Genomic DNA, 24212 nt, shown 5'->3' with positions numbered 1-24212 from the left:
CTGTTAACTGCATTACATTCATATTTCTTTTATCCTACGAGTGATAAAAAGTTTAAGTACGGTAGTTCGCTGATACAGAATCAAACTTACGGGTACTTGTTATCATCTTATTAACTAGATATTTTGAACATAATATTTTGCACTTTTGTGATAATTTCCTATTGTTATCTTCAATACAAGATCGTTTTTTTCAGCCGATTTGTCTTAAATTAAACCAACCTAAAACAATCCAGCTTGTAACTTACACAATTTAGAGAATTATCTACAAAATCTTTTGGAGAAAACAAAAAATAACGAAACAAATATTAACAGAAAAAAATTTATTTTAAAATAAAAAATTCACAGCCGTTAGAATAAAAAAATAGCAACAATTTAATAACAAAATATATCACATAATATGTCATATAAGGCAATAATTACATTTTATGATTTTATGCCTCATTAATATTTCAGAGATCATTAAGATCTCTTTTATTTAGGACTACAAGTAAAATTTTAGTTTGTAGCGAAGCTCCTCTGTTACTAGTTTAATTTGCGCTACAGACAAGTTGGAACCATTGTCTCAGGGCATCACTCAGGGTGGCTGGAAGATTTTCAACATCCCTAAAAAAATATAGTTACAGCACTTTTAACATAGAACATTATTATTTAGAAGTATGAACTCAAATTCCGTTTATACCTTTCCCAAACTTGCTTTAAAAAAGGATACTTATTTTAAAACATTATTTAGAATCAATAACCCAAAAACAAAGCGAATAAGATAACGAATGAAATTTAATCAAAAAATAATACTTCAACTCTGCATTCCAACTTCCTAGTAATGATTATAGAGTTGCTACGCCTAAAGGTTTTGATTTTACATCCTAATTTAAATTTATATTTTAGTGACACATACATTTCACATTATATGTTTCAATACCTTAGAATGATGTAATGCTGGAATGGGAAACTGTCCATGTAACTTTGAATTCCATCCAACTCTCCTTTGCTGTTGAATATGGGTTGTCTAAAAATAACAGAATCTTTTCAAAATCAGTTTAAATCTTTTTTTATCACAGGAAGTCATAAGATATAATCTTATGACATAAAAATGAAAAAAAAGTCGAAAAGCAAAGCCGCTTGACGCTTATGCATCTTGTTTATGTACATAAGATTGTTTGCGGGGTTGGTTTGCGATATATTTTGCAGTAAGAACCAGTGTTGCGGATCCGCATTGATTGTATGCGGATCCGGATCCTCCAAATTTGGTCAGTGCGGATCCGGATCCTTGACAATAAAAATAAAATCACCAAATTTTTCAAAAAATATTTGTTCCTTAATCTCGAAGTCAAAAATACTTTTAATTTAAGTCTGAACCTAAACCTTAAAGATTGGCTCTCATCACGAGAAGGTCTTTGTATGTGACTATTTTATATAAATTTAGGTAGATATTTCCATTTTTTCCGCAAGGATCCGGATCCACAAATAAATGCGGATCCGGATCCTTGGACTCAAAAAAATGCGGATCCTTGCGGATCCGGATCCAAAACTCTGGTAAGAACCGAAGGACGCACATGCCTTAGATATTTAGCTACACAAGTTAGAAACCATCCTTCACCAGTAAACTTGTCATCTCCACCACCACCCAGGCTTATGAAAAGAACACTAAAGACCAAATTTGGCAAGGAGATCAAGAACATGACCAAAGGGAGAAAAATTGACTCTGTAAAGTATAAAGCAGACCTGAAAAAGATACATACTTCATCTGTTAAGAAAACCATCAAAAACAGAAAAGTAAATCAGGTCCTGAATGCTAAACCACCAGAAGTCAATGAATCTGAAAAAACACTCCCAAAACGAGCAAGATCCACCCTTGCTCAGCTCAGGTCAAGTTACAGTTGTAAACTCAACAGCTACCTATCCAGAATAGATCCCAATATAGAAGACAAATGCCCAGATTGTGGGGGTTCCCCACATACTACACAACATTTGTTCTCATGTCCAGCAAAACCAACAAGCTTGACAGTAAAATCACTATGGACTGATCCGGTTGAAGCAGCCAGATTCTTGGACCTAACCGAGAATCTACCCTCAGATGACCATGGATAGTTGGAATGGGCTACTACTACTACTACTACATATTGAGTAGCCCCACTATTGGTGAAATAAAAAACTTCAACAATGCTCACCTAATATCAAGAACACTGTCTTTGTTTTCTGGATTCTCAACAATCAGATACAAACAGAAATAACCAGAACATCTACTGTTAACCACATTCTAAAATTAAGGAGCGTTAATTAATAATCGCGATTTGTATGTAAACGTACGACTAAATTAATGAAACCTATCATTAATAAACACGATTTTTAAGTACAACCTCTACTTGAACGATTTAAATTATGTCATGTCTATGTTTTACATTTCTTGAGAAATAGATGGTAACTTGAAATAAACTGAAGATGCACCCAGCAGATTTAAAAATTGGCTAGTTTTCAACCAAATTAAGACTCCTCAAAAAATTTTGTTCGGTTTTTTATCAACAGAAAGTTTACAAAAAAAGTAGAATGTTATTTTGACTATACCTGTAACACTTTCTCCCGACCCTCGTGGAATATACCTCTACCATCCGATATAATGACCAGTAGCTGTGAAACAGCTGTCTGTGTACTGCTAGAACTTCTGTGGCGGTGGAATAAAGCTGTTGCCAGCTGCATCAGGGATACTACACTTGTCTTCTTTTGATCAAAACTAAAAAAAATGATAATCATTTCAATGGATTACAGAAATAAATAATAGATGTCTTTTCTTGGAGTTATCTGTATTTATTAAATTTTAATGGTGTAGAATCTAAATAAATCTTTTGTAGGTACCAATGCAATAATCTTTTGTTTAAGAGAAGAATTTGTTGGAACATCTCTGAAAATAATAAAAAATAAAATGTTAAATAAAACTAACCTGAACTGATTTTGAATTTTATGTCCGGCCGTTTGGGACCATTGCACGTTCAGTGGATGTACAACCTCTGCAGTCTCTCCATACCTGAGCACACCCAGTTGTCCAGCCTCCAGCAAAGACATGGCAGACGAGATTGTGTTAAGGGACTGCAAGGCGATTTGCCTCGACTTGTTGTCCGCCATACTTGAGGAGTCATCCAGAGCGACAAGAATTTGGAATTCACGTTTGGTTGGTTTGGTTCGACGCAGCCAGATTTTGTCTTTTTTGAAATCTGAGGCAATGAAGGGGATAATTTTGCGCATGTTGAGACGTTTTCCGGTTCTAAAATCACCCTGCAGACTTGAAGCTTTTGTAGGATTTAAAATAAGCCTCAATTGTTCTGATAGTGTATGTGATAGTTGAGTTAATACGGGAGCATCATTTTCTTCACTATCGTTCAGTGTAATTTGTTGAAGATTAATTCCGCTAGGATAAAAATTCATTTCCCGCATTTGTGTACTTATTGGGGCCATGTCTTGTCTAACTGTTATTGAGTCAGTTCCACGGGCTATGGTCATTGTTTCAACAAAGTTCTTTTCCCGTTCTTCTTGACTGGTTGCTTGCTCATCATCCTCACCTCCAACTACGGGCTTATCAGCCTTGGATTTATCTTGCTGGTCCATATTTTCTTCCTTAATACGTCTTACATCCTCTACTTCCTCCTTGTCTTTATCCTCCATTTCAAAATCTTGATTAAATATTTGATCCTTGACTTCATCGTCAGCCCTATCAATAGCAGATTTATCCTCATCTCGTTTATCCATGACATGTTGGAAAAGGTCAGTTTTTTCAATGCCTTCTTCGCCAGTCATAGTGCCCTCAACTAAATCTAATCTTTCAGCTTTGTCGGGAGTTTCATCAAGAGTCTTTTCTTGTTCTTTTTGTGTGCCAGTGCCTGTCACATCATCAGATTTCTCCTCCTCTTTCTTTTTAGAAGAAACATTGAAAGATTTATCTTCCTCTTTGTTCTGAGAATCTTCACTCATTCCCTCAGATTCATCTTTCTTGCTGGAGTCCAACTCATCCTCTTTCTTTTCCACCGTATCTTTACCAGTCTTTTTATCGTCTTTAGTAACAGCATTCTCATCATTTTGGTTGGCGTCATCATTCACTTGAACATTCTCCTGGTCATTGTTCTTTTCCTCTTGTTGAGTTTCAACGTCAGGATTTTCATCATCAAGACCAAATTGATCTATCTCAGTTACTCCATCTTCATCTAAAAACAAAGAATTGGGTAATTTTGATCAAATATCATTACCTACACCAATCATTAACATATGAACATTATGATTTGTCTACTAATCAATCAACAAATCTACAAAATTACTAGAAATCTAAACTAAAAATTTTCTATCAACAAATCAATATAAAATGTCCGTACCGTCATTATCATCAGGATTATCTGGATCGTCTGGGGGATCCTCATCCTCCTTGAAATCTGGATTCACTGTAGGATCCATCATTTCTGAATAAAAAAAAATAAAAATCAAAATTTTTTCAAGGGAAAAAAACGAGCAATGGTTTGTGCTTTAATATTCCATAATTCTTGAAAACTCCGTATAATCAATTCAACCAACGCTTTAACTTTACCTTCTTCACTTGGTTCCTCAAATTGTTCCTCCTGTTGATCATCGTCCATGTTTCCATCCTCTGGCAGGTCGAGATCTTCCGGCTCAGGATATGGGTTGTCCTTCTTGTACTCTTGGTCCACCTGATTACGTTACCAACAATATTATTATCATTGCGATTTCGGTATTAGAGTTGAACACAGAGGGGGAGGGGGTTAAATATCTGTATTTCCCTATCCCAATGACCTTGTGTCGACTTTTAATTGGGTCTTTGAAAAACAACCAGTGGTGTCGAGAATATTAACACAGCCAAGTAGCAGAAATCAAATTGCTAGCAGATGAAAAAGGTCAATGGAAAAGGGGGGAGGTAGTTATCTGTATATACAACTATACTATAGATTTGTCTTTTCAGTTGAAGTTTACGGTATATCAGAGGTGACAAGGGCAATTTTGATTAGGATAAAAACAGAAAATTTCTATCAAATTGAATGTTGTTGATGCCTGAGTATCATCAAACTCTGGTGCTTCTTCCTCCTCATCCTTTCTTTCTCTCTTCTCTCCCTCCTTTGCTTCACTGTCTTTCTTGTCATTGGCTGACAGCTCTTCGCTTACCTATATCAAATTCTTATATATAAGAGGTATGCTGTGTTTATCCAAACATCTCGCTAACCACTCTTCTGATAGGATTCTCTTTTGGACAGAGCTTCTTATTGTCTCAGATTATTTTAACAAGTTAAGAATAGTTATTTCACGCATCTTATTATAAACAGCTTTCCGCGGATATAAAAACTGGTTTTAATCTTATGATTGTACATTTTTATATTAGTAGAAAACTGGATATAATACGATGTTAGACATAATTTTTTTCTTATGGCTGAAAAACGGTTCTAATCCACCGAATATTAATCGGTACCAAATCCTTGCAAGGAAAATCGTACAATGAAAACAATATACCCCCACACAAAATATTTTAATACACTTGAGTAGGACTAGGGATAGATATTACCTCTTCTTCCGTATTGCCCTGTTCCTCACTTTCTCCTAGCTTATCATCATCTTTCTCCTCCTCCTTGTCATCATCTCCCCACATGTCCTGGTGTGCAACAGTTTTATTCAAGTTCATGCAGAAAAAAGAAAAAAGGCGGGAAAATAGAAACATTGTCAGGAAAATTGAACTAAAATTAGAATGGAACTATTTTTTTCTGGGTTTTAATTCACAATAAATTATGAAGGGTTCGTCACTTATCAGGAAACTCTCTATATAAAAATATATTTGCAACTTGAATTGCGCTGTTCCTTGTCAAGTTCTTCATTGCCCTCGACCTCTCCCATTTCATCCTCTAGTTCAGGATTATCCTCTTCCTTTTCCTTGTCATCTTCCTCCGGGTCTCCCTGAATATAGAATATTTACATTTAGTTGCCACTGAATGTAGGTCTAAAATCTATGGTTGTCAAGATCATTCATAACAAAAAACATTTTATGATATTGAATATCAGTATCTAATCCTTTAACATTCGTTTACTAGTCAACACAATAATCACGATGTGATCTGTTTTGTAGTTAAAAGATATATCTAACTGTTTTGGAATTTGTACAAAAATTTCAAAACTTAAAAATACAAATAAAACTTGCCTCTTTATCTTGCATTTTCCCTTCAAAATTATCCGACATTTCAATTCCTTTCTCCTCTTCCTTTTGATCTTTCTGCTCTTCCTCTCTTTTCTCCTCAGGATCATAGGCCCCATCCAACATATCCTCATTCTCTATCTCATCAGATACATCTTTCTTGCCCTCTCCATCTCCCAGGCCAGCCTCTTCCTCGGAGTCTTTAAAATCCATGCCACTGGATTCCTTCTCTAAATCTTCAAATCCCTTGATGGGACAGAATCCTTTGATAGCTAATGTGGCAAAGATCTTAATCAGGACTGACAACAACTTTGCCCATTCCCTAGAAACTGTCTGGAAAGTGTCCATCATGCTTTCAAGTGAAATTATATGATAGTCAACCAGGTAAACAAATTCTTTTAGCATGCCGGCTGTCCCATCCATCATTAGCTCCGGAATCAAATCAAGAGTTTGGGAAATGTTCTTTATTGTGTTGGTAAGTGTTGCTGCTTTGAAACTAGGCCCTGCCATGACAATCTTTGTGATTTGAATCAACCACTGATCTTCTTGATTATAAGATTTACAAAGCTTGAACATGTTCTGAATTCCGAGTAATGATGTAAATAAGCTTGTAGATAACTTGTCTTTGATTACACTGACATCAACAGTATCAAGCTGTTTAATATCACTTCTTCCTGCTTGTTTAATAACATTGCAAGCATCAACAACTTTATTGTGCACAGCTTCAAGCTTCAGAACAAAAGGATGATCTTTAACATTTTCCATCAAAGATTTTAATTCAACAGATAGACCTTCTAGTGCTTTTCCTTGTTTCTGTAAATTTTTCATACGGGCAGCAGATGTAAAGAAAGTGGGAGCCTTAGATGACATACTGTTGAATGTTTTCAACAGTGATTGAGCAGAGTTCAATGCAGAGCTTGCTGTCTCTATTTCAGGAAAGTTTGAGGCGAAGTCTTGCAGGACCATCACTATGGTCGTTAACTCTGCAATGGTGGTCTTGGTATAGCCTCTGAAGAAAAAAATGTTATGCAAATATTTATGCTAAAAATACTTAAGGACATTTAAAGAAACAAAGACACACTTTCCATGAATAGATATAGAATATAAAGTATCGCAACCAGTAAGCTATCTTCAAGCTAGCATTATTTTTTATCTCTAATGAAACTTGTAAACATATAATATTCGAGAGGAATTTTTAAAAATTGGGCATCCGCTATAACTGAATCAGAGAGTGAGAAATGTCCCGTCCCATAACAAAAATTAAAAAAAAACTGTTACAAACCTGTAAAGCTTAGCAGGAAAGAATCGTCGAGTTCCATCCATGGGTCCAAGTGTTGCAACTTCACTAGAAAATTTATTGAGGGATGCCAACAGGTTGTTATACTTGTATAGGCTCTCTCTCCAATCTGTTAGGCAGGATAAACCATGCTGGGAGAAACCCTGAAATTAATTTTATATATATTTGAAATATTCTAAGTTTCAGCTAAAAAATCCTGAAAGTATTCAAAATTGTCTCATTTTAACCAAAATAATTAGATGGTTTTCGCCGGGAGCACCTACTAAACGCAACTTCCATGCCAAATCCAAGTTATGTAGATTTTATTTAGTTATTTTGCGTTTTACGTCTATTTGCAAAAATTGCACATAATCCCCCTAAAAAAGTTTATTGAAGTACAAACTTTCTAGTTAACATTCACGAGTTGCTTTACTTTTAAAATGATACGTTGTTATACAAATTATATTTACGCAAATATAGTATCCTCCACATATGCGACATCATAGATAAACATTAATAACGGACGGACGAATAACCTCAAACAAATGTAGTAAAGCTTCTCCTCGCTTAGTTCAATGTTTACTTTTACCTGAAATCTTTCAGCTAGCATGGGTCCGATACCATCAGGTAGCTGTTTATCCAGCAGTGGAACAAGCTGGCGATATCTGGCCATACATCTAAATGTTGAGAAATCATGTACAACAGAAAACTTTAATGGCTATCATTAAAGGCATCATTCAATTTAGTCATTAAAAATACATAATTAAATGATAACCTTCTAGTAAAATAATCCTTATTTAAAAGTCTGTTTGTGTCCCCCCCCCCCCCCCCCTCCAAGAAAGTTCATTTACCGCTTCAAAACTCTAATTGGAATTAAAGGGTAATTTTCCTTCCTGCTAAAGATACATTTTTTCAATCTCAGCAATATCTTTAATTTGATATTCGATAATCAGATTACTCCTGTTAAGCTTCTAAAAAACAAGAATTGAAAAATTACCTAAAGAAATATTTCTCAATATCTGCAGAGATAGTTTTGTCTCCATGTTCCATTACAAACATCTCCTTGTTCGTTGACATGTCACTACAGTTCATCAAACCATATCTAAACAAAAATAGTTTTCATGAAAACTGATGCCTTTTGAAAATGAAAAAAAAAAGGATTATTGTCATTACGTGTAAAGACAAACAAACCTTAAACTTATGAAAATTATACTGCACTCTAAAATCGCCTTAATATTAATAAAAACTCTTTTGCTATTTAATTTACTAAGAAGTACGTACAGACATACAAATGACAGAATGCAGACGCCGCATTGTCCTAGATTGATTAGGATCGGTTATATTATTGTAATTTAAAAGAACCATTCATCTAGCCCTACTGTAGCCAAAGTTAGAGTTTTTTTGCTAACATACTGAGACGGACGTCGTATATACGAATAAAAAGTACTTCAATCTAGGTAATTTTTCATCAGTTTGGAGTTTATATTTTTTTAAAAATTTGTTTTGTCAAAGTATTTGTTCTTTTAAATGATAATGGAACAAGACCAAATAACATAAGTAATTTTTTTGACAAATAACTATAAAAAACAGCTATTTGCATAACGGCTGGCAGCTAGTGTGCTGTGCAATACCTGTGGCAGTGTGTATTATAGTAGTTGAGATTTTTTGCTTTATCTTTCCAGTTCTATTGGCAGGCATACAGAAACTGTACTAATAGTAGTTTATCAGATAGCATAGAGATAGTGACTTCGCGATTATTTATAGAGCAGCTGTGCAGTGCTACTAAATAATTTTAAAGATATTCACCTGTATGAAAATCCAAGACCCTGAAGCGTCTTGAACAAATCATTGAGAGCTCTACGCTTGCGCTGTTGGATAAACCCAGCTTCTTTCTTCTGCTGCTCTTTAGTCTTATTCCTATTTAGCGGATTTTTTATTTATTTTCCACAAAATAATGAGTTAATGTTTCGCTTATTAAAGGATAATTGTTTTTAAAATCAAAGTTTTATAAACATATAATATATCACCGTATATGGATTATTTTTACTACCAAGCGTAAATGCGTGAATGTGATAAAGTAAGAACTAATAAAGACAACTGCGTAGAGCATGTGTTCTTATACGTACATATATTTATAAATACTATTTTTGAAAAAAATGCATAAAAAATCAAAATGTGAAAATATTGTAGAAAACACACCTGTTAACATCTAAATTCTGTAAAATCTCCATCTCTCTGATAATTTCGGGTGTTAGCTCGGAAATAGTGCTGCCAAAATTCACCTCCTTCAAGTGTTTGCGGATTTTTGTTGTCAGTCTAACAGCTTTGCTGCTCATGGTAGCACAGTTGCCAACAATTTCACCTTTCCCACTTTTGATATCCAAAAATGATTCCGCTAGGGCGGTTGTATGCATCACTCTTTCTGGCTTAAGGAAAACTGGCTGAGGATCCGTGATTTCGGTATCGCTAGCGTTTTCAAGAAGAAAGTTTCTGCAGGGCAAAGTTATCTGCTTTTTGTACTCCCTAATGGTTTTGTGAAGAATCTTTCTTGTTTTGTCAATCATATTCTTGACAGACCAGAAGTTTGTGTCCTTCCACCTTGCCATTTTAACAAATTCTACTATTTTCTTCTCGCACCGTTTGTAAACATTGTCAAGCTGACTGGCAATTGAAGCAGAGAAGGTTGCATAATATTTGAGGATATTATGCAGTGCAGCTACTAACCATTTCCGGGTATCCTCACCAGAAAGTTTAATGAAATATAAACATGCTTGCAAAATATCCAGCCTTGATTGGTAATCTGCCAACGTTGCTGATTCAATAAATTGAATCAAAGTCTGGACAAAGGCAACGCGTCTGCTGATGCTATGCTTCTCAAAAACGACATCTAAGATTTGAATGGTGTATTTGGCCATGGTATCCTCACGGAGGCCGTACAGGATTTGATCCAGCATGGATTTCCAATTTGAAAGTTCCAGTTTGCGCCATCTGAAGATGAGATGGGAGGTTTGGTCCATCAGACTCATTACAGAAACACCCCTAAACGTACGCATATTAATTGAAATTGGCCACCTGATGTGGGAGTTAGAACATTCAGGAGGCATTTATAACGTGACATTACCAAGTTTACATAGTAAATCAGTTATTTATCGCATCGTATTAATAACAGCTTTCTGCGGATAGTAAAATAAAAACGATAAATGATTTTCGAGTAAATTGTTCTAATCTAGCTGAAGTTGATAGGATTCAAACCTTTACTAGAAAAATTATTCTGGTAACAAAAGGAGGCTTCACTTTCATATGTCAGACGTCTAAATGATATAAAATTTATAATTTGCAACAGTTGTAAGCTGTTACTATACGTTTAATCAAACCCTACTTTCTTTAATTTATTAAACACAGAAAAAAATTCTTTACCTGTGGGCATTCTTCTCCCACTCCTGGCAGGCAGTCAGAAGCATCTCCAAGCCAGTCAGCAGCCTGGACAACGGGGAGTCCAGGCTGAACTGCAGGACCCTGTTTTTAAACTTCAGGATTTGTTCCAGTACTGGGTTCTCGGGGAATTGCTGAAATAGTTTGTTGTAACGATGGACGAAAAAGTTAACATTATTTATGAAAATAAATAGTCACAACACTTCTAATAAGATGTGCAAATTTACAAATATGTTTACCGAAATTTAAAAGCTTGTGTTTAAACTTACCTCTAGTAGATTATCAATTGAATTTTGAATATCTTCAAAAAGTGGAAGTATCAACTTAGTTTCAGCTTGGTTTCCATCAAGATAAAAGTTGTATCTTCTGTCGCAAGATGTCGCCCAGGATGCACCTAAGATAATATTATCTACAATCTTGCAATGTAAGACTCAAACATCAAATCTTGCAGCATATCAAACATAAATCTTTACTTTTAGGATGGTGTTTGAAAAAAAAACTTTATTAAGTGAAATTAACAGTTATCATTTAGAACAGGTTCTTAACAATACTGAAAAACTTATATAGCATCGTATTACAGACAATATTCTTCGAATATTGAAATATAAATCATAAAACTAATACCTACCAGTTTTGTAGTACATAACATCCTGTGTAACGAGGAATTTGTTTTAATTCTAGTCGAAGATGTATACAGCAACAGAACTGTTAGTAAACCCTACCTGGAATAAGCTTGTTAGCATAAGACAACATTGATGGAATCAATTTAATCTCCAAATCCTTGTAGCACAAGTTCTCTTCATATGACAATGTATGACAGACAAGCCTCATTCTTGCCAGAAAATCTTCAACCGAAATTTTTTCCTCCAACTTATCAGACTTGCAGAATTTGTCAGCAATAAACGCGGCAATGTCGCGAAGGACTTTGTCAACAAAGTCGGTGCTATTTTCAGTCTTTTTATCATCTTCATCTGTTTCCATCTCATCGTCTATCGCAACAAATTCTTCAATTGAATGTTTCAGATAAAATAAGTAACAAGACATACGGGCATAACACTATAAATATTAAAAATAGAAAATTTACAATATGTACAATATATAATCTAAAGTAGTAAGTTTTTTTTGTCTGAAGCTAAAGATCTCGGAAAATGCCAGTCCGATTTTTTTTGTACTTTACATCACTTATTTATAAATGTATTGGAGTTGTCTTGAGTTATTTTTCTGATCTCCCCTAGACTTAGAGGCTAGGGACGATCAACTAGTATGTTATAAATTGAAAAATGTGATGCCTAGAGTGATATTTTCTTCAGTAAGATCCGCAAATTCTTGTCTAAAATCTGGGAATAGTTGTCTGAACTCTGCTTCTAAACCTGAACATATTAAGGCTATTCAATTCATATTAATCTCTTAACAAAGGGTGTATTTCCAACAGTTATTTCTTTCTCTTACTACAGAATTATTAAAATTAACATATTTATCATCAAATCAATTCATCCTATTGCTTTTAATCAAGTGCAAAAATATAAACAATTAAAGACTAAGATACAAGAAATGTGTATGAAAACAAAATAGTACAATTTCTTCACTTAAGAATTTGTAAAATAATTTCAATTACAGTTCAGTTACAAATAGTAAAAGAAAGGCAAAGAGGACTAGTAGTCTAGTAGCGTAGCTTCTCTAATGCAAACACTAACCTTTTTCGTCATCCTCATCACAAATTTCAGTGGTACGCTTCTTGTACATAGACTCTGCTTCAATCTGGTTCTGTAACAAAAACAACAAAAATTGGTTAAAAGAGAAAATTAAACAGTTAAAAAATATAAAACTGGCTAGAAAATACACTTATGTTTAATTTGGAGTAGATGCGCTGAAAATTATCTTACCTGTAACTTTACTTTCTCATTAAGCTTCCATAGGAATATAATCTGTTTGGCCAGAAGTCTCATCCTGGCAGGATCCAAGTGTACTTCAGAGGCTAGATCTCTGGCCTCCTTAGCCAATACTAGCAGGGATTTCAGGGTTGTAAATTTCAGATTTTCATCGGTCCAATTTGATGAATTTTTCAGCATAAAATGAATAGTCTCATTGACAGTAAGGTCTGATTGAATCATTGGTTCACTTAGGTTTGTAATCATTGTGGCAACGTTAAGCTGTTGACGTTTTGTGTTTTGTTGAAGGATGATTAAGCTCTCGCGAACAGCAATGATGCATCTAAAAAGGTGCTCAGTTCATACAAAGTCATATATATAAAGGAAACTCTTTGTTTTGCGCACTTTCAAAGGGGGGGGGGGGGGGCGAAAGTGACACTTTTTGAAACCAAAACTAAAAGTCAACAAAGGAACTCAACTAAAAAAAGAGTTACAGGTCTGAGATTTTGCATGGCAGTTGCTTTATAGGGGTACAATATGGAACTGTGAAGAAACGGCGGCGCAACCGCCGTTCCCGCCGAATTTTTTTTTGCCTTTTCTCGGCGGTTTTCGGCGGTTGCACCGCCGTTTCTTCACAGTTCCATATTGTACCCCTATATAGCAACTGCCATGCAAAATCTCAGACCTGTAACTCTTTTTTTTAGTTGAGTTCCTTTGACTTTTAGTTTTGGTTTCAAAAAGTGTCACTTTCGCCCCCCCCCCCTTTAAATTAAGAGATGTTATTGGTAAGGTTATTTCTTGTGGTAGTAATTACTTTATTTGTATACTAGCGGCTACGCCCCTAGAGGCCTCTAGGGGCACTGGAGGAGAGAGTCAAATTTAATAACCCATTTTCTTATTCTAAATTTTTAAAGAAAAAGTAAAATAAAATTTGGGGGGGGGGGGGGGGGCAATTTTTAATTTTAGTTAAAAATTTTTTTTTTAAATTTTCTGGGGGGGGGGGGCATTTTTCATTTTTTTGGGGGGTTGGAGGTGTCCCACCCTCCAAAAAATAGTTATAAACCTTCCCGGGACCTTTGAGAAGCTACCCTGTTACGGAGAACCCGATCGGTTCAGCGGTTAGCGAGATCCTTCGGTACAGACACACAAATACACAGACATCCTGTTACTTTAGTATAAGGATAAGTACTTTTTTATAAAGTTGCTTAAACTCGGTCTTAACTTTTGTAAGCTATTGATATACAATATAAATACACAATCTTAAATTACCTTAACTTTCAAAATAGCTCATACAGTTTGAGTTGTAACCAGAAAACATTATTTTCACGTTATTATTAATTTGATCTAAATCATACCTGGAAATTGATTCAATAATAGGTAGGACCAAATCAGGATATCCCGCTACTTGTGGCCCAAGTAGATCCTGAGCAAACTTGACGCTTGACCGCAGCCAAACCTGAGTTTCAGCCACTGTCTGGCTGCCTACCTGGCTGCCAGCGGTTAATGTGGTTACAAGATTCAGTACAACATTAACGTTGCCAGGTCCTGATCTGAATTGCTTAATGGTTTTACTCAGCTTGCTGAAGCTTTCTTTAGGACGCTCTGCTTTCCTATAAATATCATAAGCTTAGGTTACTTTTTCATTAGAAGGATAAAGCAAGGAATAATAAATGATAGGTATTCATTAGCATATCATGCTTTAAATTATAACTATTCAGGTATGAAAATTCTTAAAATAAAAAAATTAAGTTTTTTAGAATCTACCTGCAAACTAATGTCTCAATTTGAGCCTCTAACTCTAAGAGAGTCTTTCTGAGAACAGGCAAATGCGGGTGATGCGTCCCAATATGATCTCTGTACTTTTCCATAACCATAATCTGTTGTTCTACATACTTGCTGTGCTTTATAGTCTGTAGGTATTCCAGCATTTTTCTTTCTGCAGGATCTATAGCCCCCAGGGAGCTGTACACGTAGAATTTGAGAAGATTTAGTAAGGCTAAACTGATGTTCCAATCAAACTCAGTATTTGGATTTTGTTCTGACATAGCCATTAATATCTTTTTTATATTAACATCGGGAATGTTGTTGTGATCATGAACAGATTTTACTTCAAATCCATAATGTTTTGATAGTCCTGGCAAAAATACATCTAACTCCTTTTCATATTCTGTTTTTAGAATGCTAATTTTATCTGTCATTTCAAATTGTTTCAAAACTTTGACAGATTCAATAATTTGAGACTTCTTCGAGTTACAGGACGCAAGGCTTATGCCCCTACCATTGTTTACCATTTGATGCAAACAGCTGATAGTGTTGAAATCGGTTGGCGGATTTTCTAGTCGCACCAAAGCATCCTGTGTAAAATCATGCTCAAACTGTCCAATTTCAGGGTATTGATTGATTGCTTGATTTAGCAAGTATCTAGCCCTGTCTTCTAGGCTAGTGCAGACATCCACTTGTTTTATTCTTGTAGACATTGGCGATAAAGGGTTTTCTGAAGTAGTCTTGGACATTAGATTATTTAATCTAACCTCTAGAGCTGCTTTTTGGTAATCATTAAAAGCACCTTGTGTACAATGTGCCTCTTTTTCTGGCCGTTCAATCCATTCAGTAACTAGCATGCTAAAATCTTGAGCCAATTGACACACAGCAGAAAATTCGTCTGAGTCAGTGTTTTCAACAATTTTCTTAATCTTGGCCAAATTATTCGTGATGAACAGGATACGTTCTTCTGAATCCATCTTGGACAGGAAATAGTCCATACTGCTAGTGTCTAATGCTAGGTAGAGTTCTTCCTCCGAGATTGGCGGTTCTGGTAGCGATTTCATGGCCTGTCTGAACACCTGGAAGGTATCACAGTCATAATCTAGGGTCTGGATCAAGTTACCAAAGTTATTAAATGGCTTCTCCAAACTTTGGGTTGTTTGTATGTTTGAAAGCCGTTGGCTCAGCCACTGCCAGAAGACGTATATTAGTCTTTCCAAATCGTCCTCAGTGTCAAAATCTAAAAAATATACAAGATTAGGTACTGCTTATTCACATTCTCATTTAAGTATTTATTGAATTTTAATAAATGGTGTTATATCGATTATAGTAATATCATGAGGGACGAGATACATTTAAAATAGAAATAAAGGATTAATTGATGCTTTCCCTAAAAATGTCCGTAGAGCGCTAAACAATTAACACCCCCCCCCCCCCCCCAATAATTTTGAAATAGGAAATAGAGCTTAAACCTGGCCTGAGTTGAAATTAAGTCAACCCTAACTTAAGTTTCGTAGACTCACGACAAGAAAAGAAAAATTCCTACCTGGAACTCGGAGGCCAATCTGGCAAAGCTGGACAAACCAGAACAGAAAAGTATCAAAATTGAGCCAGTCCTCGTTAGTAACATTCTTATCCGCTGAGTCGTTCAGACAACTTTCAACTCCCTAGGGTTGAACATTTAATTTAGATTAAATATTATAGTAAAATCTAGTTTCTATCATTTTTTAATAATTCAAAGCAACGATAACTTATTTTATGCATTTTTCTTTATGTATGTTTCAAATCAATTTGGAGCTTTCATAAACCCACCTAACCCAACATTGATGAAAATATGCCAAGAAAGCTATACTTGAAAATTACCATTAAAATCTAAAAGATATTCTAATATATTAGAAATTATGGATCTACTGCAGTTCACGGTAAAATATTGCTGGTAACGAATATTGCCAAAAATTTATGAATTTTAAAGGCTACTAGCTGCCAAACGGCTGAACTTACAGATCATACCCACACACCATTTTAAGCGGTATAAGGAGGCCTACAAATAATCTAGAATAGCCACGATCCAATGATGCACAGGGAAAGCATCACTAAAGAAAAAACACGTAAAATAGGCCTTTTTCGCGCATTTCTCTGCACTGCGAGATAATTATGCATTATTGATTTATGGCTATTCCAGATTATTTGTAGGCTTTCTTATGCTGCCTAAAACAGTGTGCGGGCATGATCTGTATGTTCAGCCGTTTGGCAGCTAGCAGCCTTTTAAATTCATAAATTTTAGGCAATATTCGTTACCAGCAATATTTTACCGTGAACTGCAGTAGATCCGAAATTATTTTTAAAAATAATAAAATTGTTTATCTAAAAAAAATCCTTTCCTTCCACATTTTCATGACATGTTTGGCAAACTTTTCCAAAACCGGACTGTGTACAGAAAATGATTTTGTTGCCTTGGACAGTAGACATCTAGGCTGCTGGTTAACCGCGTCCTGTTGCAGCAATACTTTGATTTTGGTGGTTTTTTTTCATATTTAGCAGAAATTATTTTAAATTCAAATGTTATTGATGTTGAGATTTAACATATATTTGATTACTCCTAGACTCTCTTACACCCCAATCGACAACCCCCCCCCCCCCCCTTCCCAACTTGGTATTAAATACGAACTCTCATTCTCAAAATCTATTCACTGGTAGATAAACTCCCTCTAAATCTTTTAAAACTACATAAAGCAAAATTTAACAGTTACAAAATAAACCAGGAATCTTTAGGAATATGATAATGGACGATAAATAAAAGAGTACTCCCAATTTTGATAATTTTATAGATCAAAGTTATTGGAGCAAAGGTTTGGGAATGTAATTTTGTACCATCCTTATTAAGATATAATTTAGTCCCTAAATGATAATAACCAACTAATAAGAGATCGTGTTTATTGAACTTTAGAGGCCGTATATAATCTCCCTTAAATTGAAAACAAAAATATGTAAGCATTGTCCCTGTAGATATTTATAGCAAGAATATGTAGAAATCAGCGATTGTAACAGATTATTAATACTTGGTGGATTTTCTGCATTGTCAAATCTTGATTCTAGACTAGTAGTGGCAGTTCTATCGTTGGCTGAATTTTTGAACAGTTTATTCTTCATTAGTTTTTCATATATGTCTTCTAAAGCTGGATTTTTTAAGATAAGCTTGAGGCATTTGTATCTTAAATCTTTGTCTTCATCTGAGGTAAAACATAGGAAGTATCTGAATGCAATTAATGTTAAATCTTCATTTTCACTGGATGTGATAAGCGGTTGAATTTGACTGACAATAGCCGCAAGTTGTGAAAACATGGACCACGTGCTGCTAGAAGTCAGCGTCCAGCCTAATCTGGCCGCCGGAGGACCTTGCATTGATCCTGCAGTTTCTTTGACACCAACATCGAGACCACACAAGGTTTGTAGACTGGTGAGAGCAACGGAATCTGTGAAAGATTTGATGGTTGTGATGCTTTGGTTGGGGCTGCACTTGGTAACGGCTGAGTCGCTGCCCATTGCTGTACCCAAGTAGTTGCCCATCAGTAAATTCCTAATAACAAACAAGCTTATTCAATAGAATTGGGATTTCGGATTTTTGAAGGAAGCTAAAGGAATATTCAAATTTTAGTGTCATATAATACAAAAAGGTTTTGTCATGCCTACTTTTTATACCTATTTTTTCTATCTCGTGAATTGCCAAAAAAAAAAAATAATATTAATATTATGGGAGGATATATAGTTATTATTTGACCATTAAGAAAGCATGATGGCCTTTTAAATACCTGTCTTCTTCAGAAAGTTTGACTTCATTTACAGTTGGCACATAAATTTCCACACCTCTATTTCTCATAGCTCGAGATATGTCCCCTCGGCTAGGGTCATACAACATAAACACTCGGAATTCTAAACAATACAACATAAATGATAGGGCAAGACAAAAAATGCTGAATAATAGGAAGAAGAACACTCAACATTAAATCCTAGAATCCTGAATGATACAGTAAGCGTTATGGCATTAAATAGAATTTTTTAAAAGAAATATTCGACAATAAAAAAATCTTATAGAGGTTTGCCCTAAGGCCTTAGCCATTAGGGGAAATAAAAAACGTTCTACGCAACCATAAAGATTAAAGGTCAACCAAATAACATCAAAAACAAAGATTACGATTAACATCAACAGTTTATCTGCACTATTAAAACTGTTAAAAGTTATTACCAGGATGAGGATTTATTTCTGGAACCTGTCCGTCTAGAACTCCTCGTTCACTGACAGTCAGGCGGCCACCTTGCTCAAACAGAGCATTCAATCTAAACAAATTTTAAATGAAGGATAGAAACTTTGAAACTCTAATTCCCTTTCGTATAATGCAAATCTATTAAATTGTATAATACATAGGAATATTTTGTCTAAATGAAACATTTTTGCTTAGTATTTTGTTAAGAGCATAAAAAAAATAGGTATCTGTTTTATATGTTTAATACATATTTTATAAAAGGGGGAGGGCGGGTAGGTGTGACACAGTTGCATTTTCTCGCTAAATTAGACAATTTCGAATCATTTGTGACAAACTTTTAAAAAATTGTCAAATATCTTAAACTGAGAGAAAATAGTCTATCCTTTTAAAAATGTGTTTCTATGAGCTTATTAAAATGTCTTCTACTTAATGTACTCTACCTGTCTAACACAGAAGCACTGCATAGGTTAACATTATCAATAAGTAGCCAGGCCCCCTCTTTCAGCGCCTTGCACAGGATGCTCTCTATCCACTCGAAGGTGCCGTGCTTTGTGTTCGACTGCAGACTATCCAATATTCCCTAAGAAAATGTATAATTGTCAATCGTTGTTGGCCATAGACAATTCGTCAAATTAGAGGCCGACACTTAGGAAATGTTACAGGCAAAACACTTAATATACATATACAGGTGAAATATCCATTTTTCTTGGTGTAATGAAAATATTTTTACCTGATAATTTTGAACTGTAGAATCATTTGTCCCATATTCACTCAGAACAAGGATTAAACTTTTCAAAGCTTTCATCTGATTCTTTCTCTTCTCTTTGTAAGTAGCTGTGTTGAAGTCTCCGGTTAATTTCAATACACTTTCCATAAATCTTAAAACAGGATTTACTATTATAAACACCCTCGGACAGCTTAAATTAAATCCTTTTAGTAGTAATAAGGAAGCGTTAAAACATCCAATATGAAAATAATTGTTCTTGAATAGTTTTTATAATTTGTCTTTCTAATACATGTCTATAAATGAAGCTAAAAATGAATGTTAAGCTTCCTGGGATGTTTCTAATTGTACAAGATACTTGCTTTAACGAGATCTTCACAAAATGAATATGCATGTCTACCTTTAATTTCATTTGTATCAAGAAAACCGTGTTACCGACAATTTGTTTCTTGAAAATAAATACATTTCCCATTCTCTTACTCAAACAATTGTTAAAGCACAAGTGTATTTTTTTGTTTATTCTCTAACTCGACCACTTCCCAAGATTTAATAGACACATTACACTTTATGCTAGGGCTAATACATGCTATAAAAAGGTTTAAACTACTTACTTTAGTGAGGATTGAATGTTGGTCTGTATGAGTTGATTTGCCAATGTGTTGGCTTGATTTTGAACCATGGAGAAAAGTTCTAGCAAGCTATTCCCAACATCAGCTTGTTCAAATCCACCAAGCAAGTCCAACGTATCACTAATAATATTAATAAAATGAAATCAAATTATATTTGTACAAAAAAAATATTCTTAAATTAGCCTGTTTTGGATCATCACAAAGCTAATTGAACAGCCTAGTCTTAAGGAGATGCCTGTTTCAATAATCTTTCTGTACTTACAGTATAGGACGAATTCACTGGTCAAATAAAGAACTAAAATAATTTTACCTTGAAGAATTTAAGCTAATGGTGTAGAGCTTCCTGGAGCAAAGTGTGGCCAGTATCTGGACCAAACTTGACTTGCCAGCGTCAGCCAGGCCTGTCAGGATTACAGGCCAGGTATTTACCACACACCCAGATATGCACTCTAACATCTTGAAAGAAAAAGTTGAGGTATAATTAAATCCAAATAAAAAAGCTGAAACATAATTTGTAAATCTATGAAAAACAAACTCGAACTAATAAGCTAAAAAAACAGCAATCATAACTTTAATTTTAATCCTCATATACCTTTCTTTGATAGCTAAGCATAACATACGAATTCTCTTCAATGAGCTGAACTCCTTGTCTTTCTACGGTAAAGTGTCCAATCTTAGCAGCCTGTGCTTCCAGCTTGATATGACCAGTTAGGTCAGGTAGCGGATAATCTGGCTCAAATATAGAACTGTAGATTTGCATCACTCTTTCTTGATCCTCTTTCTTACGAAATCTAAATTTAAAATTAACTTAATCATAAGAAGCTAACCTTAATATATATTTCATTGTCATGTAGGAGGGGGACATTTTATTTTTTTCAATGACTTGCAGCATGAGGTACCAGAAATATTAATATGCTTCTCCCTCAGTTTTGGAGTTTTGAATAAAATTTCTTGTGCCTCATCTTACGAGTCAATGAGAATCACCCCCCCCCCCTTGAGGAAAATCAGTATCCATTAAAAATGTCTAAATGAGTGATTGCTTTGTGCATCCACTTTTTTGTTAACATTTTTTTTGTGAATATGCAATGGTTTATAAAAAAATTAGCTGATTACCTTGAAGCATAGAGAATCCTGACAAACTTGCCAGGATCCAATTTAGTTTCTACCATATCTCCCTTAGCCTCACCCTTTATAGCATCACACCAACGCAACAAATCCCTCAGATTAAACTCCCACGGGGCACCTGACTGTCCCCACTTCTTCTGTACCACAATTTGTTGGTCCAAAATTTGGTTGAACTCCACCAATTTCTCCACTAACTTTTGTCCCAACTCTGGATGTAGCGTTAAGCAGATTAGTTTGTAATCCTCTGGTGTTAGCCCTGACATGTAAACTTTGCTGAATCTGTTCAAGAATGACTTTGGCAACCCTTTTCTATCTCCACCTTCGGACAAAGGATTCTGACAGCCAAAAACTCTTGTGTTGGGATTTAATGGGAAGGTCAGATCCAATTCAGGTATATAAACCTCACCACGATGATCAAAAACAGCATTTAAACCTTCAAGAACTGATTGCGAAGCAAGATTTAATTCGTCAAGCAAAATCCAGTCGCCATTTTGAAGAGCATCAAGGAACGGTCCATTGCGCCAGGCAAACTGGCCAACAGCTCCGCCTTCAACAGGCAAATCAGATCCAAATAGATCAGAAATATCCGTTTGATCAGAAAGATTGATTCTAACCAATGGCTGGCCAATCTTCTTAGCCAATGCCTCGACCAAACTTGACTTTCCAATACCCGGACTTCCCTCAAGCAATATTGGCTTTTGAATTTGTAAAGCTCTTAATATTTTCAGCACATTATTTGTTGTCGTCTTTGTGTAGAAAATATATTTTGGTTCACCCTGTTTATCCTTATGTTTGTTGATAGCAAAAGGTTTGACAATAAGCTTCTCTTGTGTATCTTCAAGAGTTGGATCTGAATTAATGATGCTAGCATTGGTACCTAGCAAAGATAACATCTTCTGTTCACACAAAGCTTGGAATGATTTGATGCTTGTCGCACTGGAACCACCATCCATCTGTAATCCATCCAACCAAACTAGATATGCTCCTTGAATGAATGCTTCTTGGACAGTTAGTGGTGTAACAATGTCACCTATTTCCAAGAATTAAGTAATAATTTTTTGTTTTTACCAATGAAAGACATTTTATTTATGAATATGATACAAGCACACTAGAAGTCTTTTTTATTTTAAGAAAGCTATAAAAAAGGTATTTGAAAAACAAATAATAATCTTAAAGTTTATATTTGAATTATAGTCGACTTAGGTCAGATGTAATAGTTTGTTATTGCTACGCAAATCATTAACAGGAAAATCTTAAAACCATGGAAATATAAAATTTCTTTGTTTCTTGCCTAAATCACCATTTCCAGCACCAATGACTCCATTGATAAAGTTAACCCAAGCCAAAATATCTCTGATACTGACAACAACTTTACTTCCACCATTTACATCTCTCATCCACTGCACAAACTGGACAATATTGTCTGCAACATCCCTCGCAGCAGGCTCCAGATTTTTCAGTGTAATGCTAGATATTTGCTCTTGACTTTCAATGCTGGGACACCAGATCTCTGTGAACCTGTTCTTCAAGGCGGGGGACAGTTCTTTCTTGCCGTAATCACCGCCAGGATTCATAGTACCAACAACCCTAAAAAAACATATGTTATATTTTTCTTTAATTTAGAATATTTTGCATGAAAAGTTTGCGATGTTAGAGTAAAAAATATAACAACCAAATATAAGTGTGATGGAATCATGAAAATTAGTGAGATTTACCTGAAACTTTCAACAGCAGTTACAACTTCAGTTTCATTAGTATCAATCTTTTCGGCCAGCAGAACTTGCCGTTCCGGTTCCAGGACAGAATTTAATCTTTCAATCACACTGTCATCTGCCAAGCTGATCTCATCAGCTAAAAACACTAATCCCTTGCGCATAGCTGTAACCAGAGGTCCATCACACCAGTGGAAATTGAGACCAGCCTTTTTGGTTCCATCACCACGATCTGGGCGAAGACCGCCCAAGAAATCGGCACTTTCTGTGTGTCTATGACAATTTAGACTTGTCAGGCCAATTTCACCGATTTTAGCCAGAATTTGGACAGCTGTTGTCTTGCCACATCCGGTTTCTCCAACCAGCAGTACTGGTTCTTTAAACTTCCAAGCCTGAGCAACTAACACACACATTCGACGCATATCAAACGTCCATGCAAGGCCAGGAATATCTGTTTTCATAAGCATTTCCAGAATTGGACGTGAAACCTTGGAAGTATTTTCATGGAGACTGAACAAATTTTCAGGTAGAACTTTACGTTTAAAGACCTTTTCCAAGATCTCAATGACAACCTCGGTTTCTTCCTGGTTCCTGATTCTTGCAGCCAGCAGTAGGTATCCTTCTTCCGCAATATGCTGCTCCCAATCATAGAATTTACCAGTTGGGACATCTTCTGATAGACGATAGCGCTCGGCCCACCTAAACAAATCTCTGAGCGTGATAAACCCTTGCTTGCCAGCAAAAGCCGCGCTCATACGCCTGAATTTCTGAAGTTCAGTCAGTACTTCTATCATTTTCTTGGCATAAGTCTTGGGCAGGCCACATCTTTCTTTTAGAATAATCTCCAATTCAGCTGCTGGCAGTTGATTGAAATGCAGCTCGACAAACCGATTTTTGAAAGCTTTGGATAGAACTTTACGGCCGCCATACATACCAGGAGGATTTTGAGTACCGAACAGCCTAAAACCAGGCGCGGCCGTGATAGTTTCTTGAGTTTCAGGAATGTACAGCTGTCTGTTATCATCAAGGACACGATTAAGTGCTTCTAGTACGTCTGTTGGGGCAAGATTAAGTTCATCAAGGATTACCCATGAGCCCTGAAGCATAGCTTCGGCAAGGACACCATGTTTAAATACTAGTTTACCAGTGGCGTCGGAGGTGTAGGATCCGATGTATTCCTGTCACGTATATACTTAAATATTCAATATAAAGTAAAAAAGGTACCTTAATTTTGTAGTTATTTTTTTCGAG

At 35.4% G+C, this 24212-nt stretch overlaps 1 protein-coding gene across 1 annotated transcript in view; it reads right to left on the bottom strand.

Annotated features, from left to right (window-relative positions):
• Positions 1 to 305: 305 nt before the first annotated feature.
• The window catches only part of LOC145315712 (midasin), a 41405-nt gene continuing 17498 nt past the window's right edge, over positions 306 to 24212 (bottom strand). Inside the window, exons 21-57 of the mRNA XM_080155745.1 lie at positions 22965 to 24142; positions 22541 to 22836; positions 21238 to 22279; positions 20717 to 20915; positions 20435 to 20580; positions 20107 to 20244; positions 19502 to 19649; positions 19212 to 19351; positions 18753 to 18844; positions 18319 to 18439; positions 17514 to 18086; positions 16893 to 17005; positions 16056 to 16178; positions 14510 to 15749; positions 14101 to 14355; positions 12761 to 13088; positions 12572 to 12641; positions 12167 to 12247; positions 11600 to 11866; positions 11147 to 11271; positions 10863 to 11011; positions 9645 to 10484; positions 9252 to 9362; positions 8443 to 8547; positions 8035 to 8122; positions 7452 to 7609; positions 6172 to 7178; positions 5841 to 5930; positions 5549 to 5637; positions 5044 to 5154; positions 4565 to 4685; positions 4356 to 4439; positions 2936 to 4190; positions 2563 to 2728; positions 2169 to 2257; positions 920 to 1006; positions 306 to 603 (exon numbers count right to left, since the gene is read on the bottom strand). Coding sequence (XP_080011871.1) covers positions 528 to 603; positions 920 to 1006; positions 2169 to 2257; positions 2563 to 2728; positions 2936 to 4190; positions 4356 to 4439; positions 4565 to 4685; positions 5044 to 5154; positions 5549 to 5637; positions 5841 to 5930; positions 6172 to 7178; positions 7452 to 7609; positions 8035 to 8122; positions 8443 to 8547; positions 9252 to 9362; positions 9645 to 10484; positions 10863 to 11011; positions 11147 to 11271; positions 11600 to 11866; positions 12167 to 12247; positions 12572 to 12641; positions 12761 to 13088; positions 14101 to 14355; positions 14510 to 15749; positions 16056 to 16178; positions 16893 to 17005; positions 17514 to 18086; positions 18319 to 18439; positions 18753 to 18844; positions 19212 to 19351; positions 19502 to 19649; positions 20107 to 20244; positions 20435 to 20580; positions 20717 to 20915; positions 21238 to 22279; positions 22541 to 22836; positions 22965 to 24142 — 11301 coding nt within the window. The 3' untranslated portion in view covers positions 306 to 527. The remainder of the gene's footprint in view (positions 604 to 919; positions 1007 to 2168; positions 2258 to 2562; positions 2729 to 2935; positions 4191 to 4355; positions 4440 to 4564; positions 4686 to 5043; positions 5155 to 5548; positions 5638 to 5840; positions 5931 to 6171; positions 7179 to 7451; positions 7610 to 8034; positions 8123 to 8442; positions 8548 to 9251; positions 9363 to 9644; positions 10485 to 10862; positions 11012 to 11146; positions 11272 to 11599; positions 11867 to 12166; positions 12248 to 12571; positions 12642 to 12760; positions 13089 to 14100; positions 14356 to 14509; positions 15750 to 16055; positions 16179 to 16892; positions 17006 to 17513; positions 18087 to 18318; positions 18440 to 18752; positions 18845 to 19211; positions 19352 to 19501; positions 19650 to 20106; positions 20245 to 20434; positions 20581 to 20716; positions 20916 to 21237; positions 22280 to 22540; positions 22837 to 22964; positions 24143 to 24212) is intronic.

The sequence above is a fragment of the Acartia tonsa genome, chromosome 1 (genome assembly GCF_053477335.1).
Source record: "Acartia tonsa isolate MP-2025a chromosome 1, ASM5347733v1, whole genome shotgun sequence".
Lineage (NCBI taxonomy): Eukaryota > Metazoa > Arthropoda > Copepoda > Calanoida > Acartiidae > Acartia > Acartia tonsa.
The sequence above is the reverse complement of the archived record's forward strand: the minus strand, read 5'-3'. Positions and strand labels throughout refer to the sequence as shown.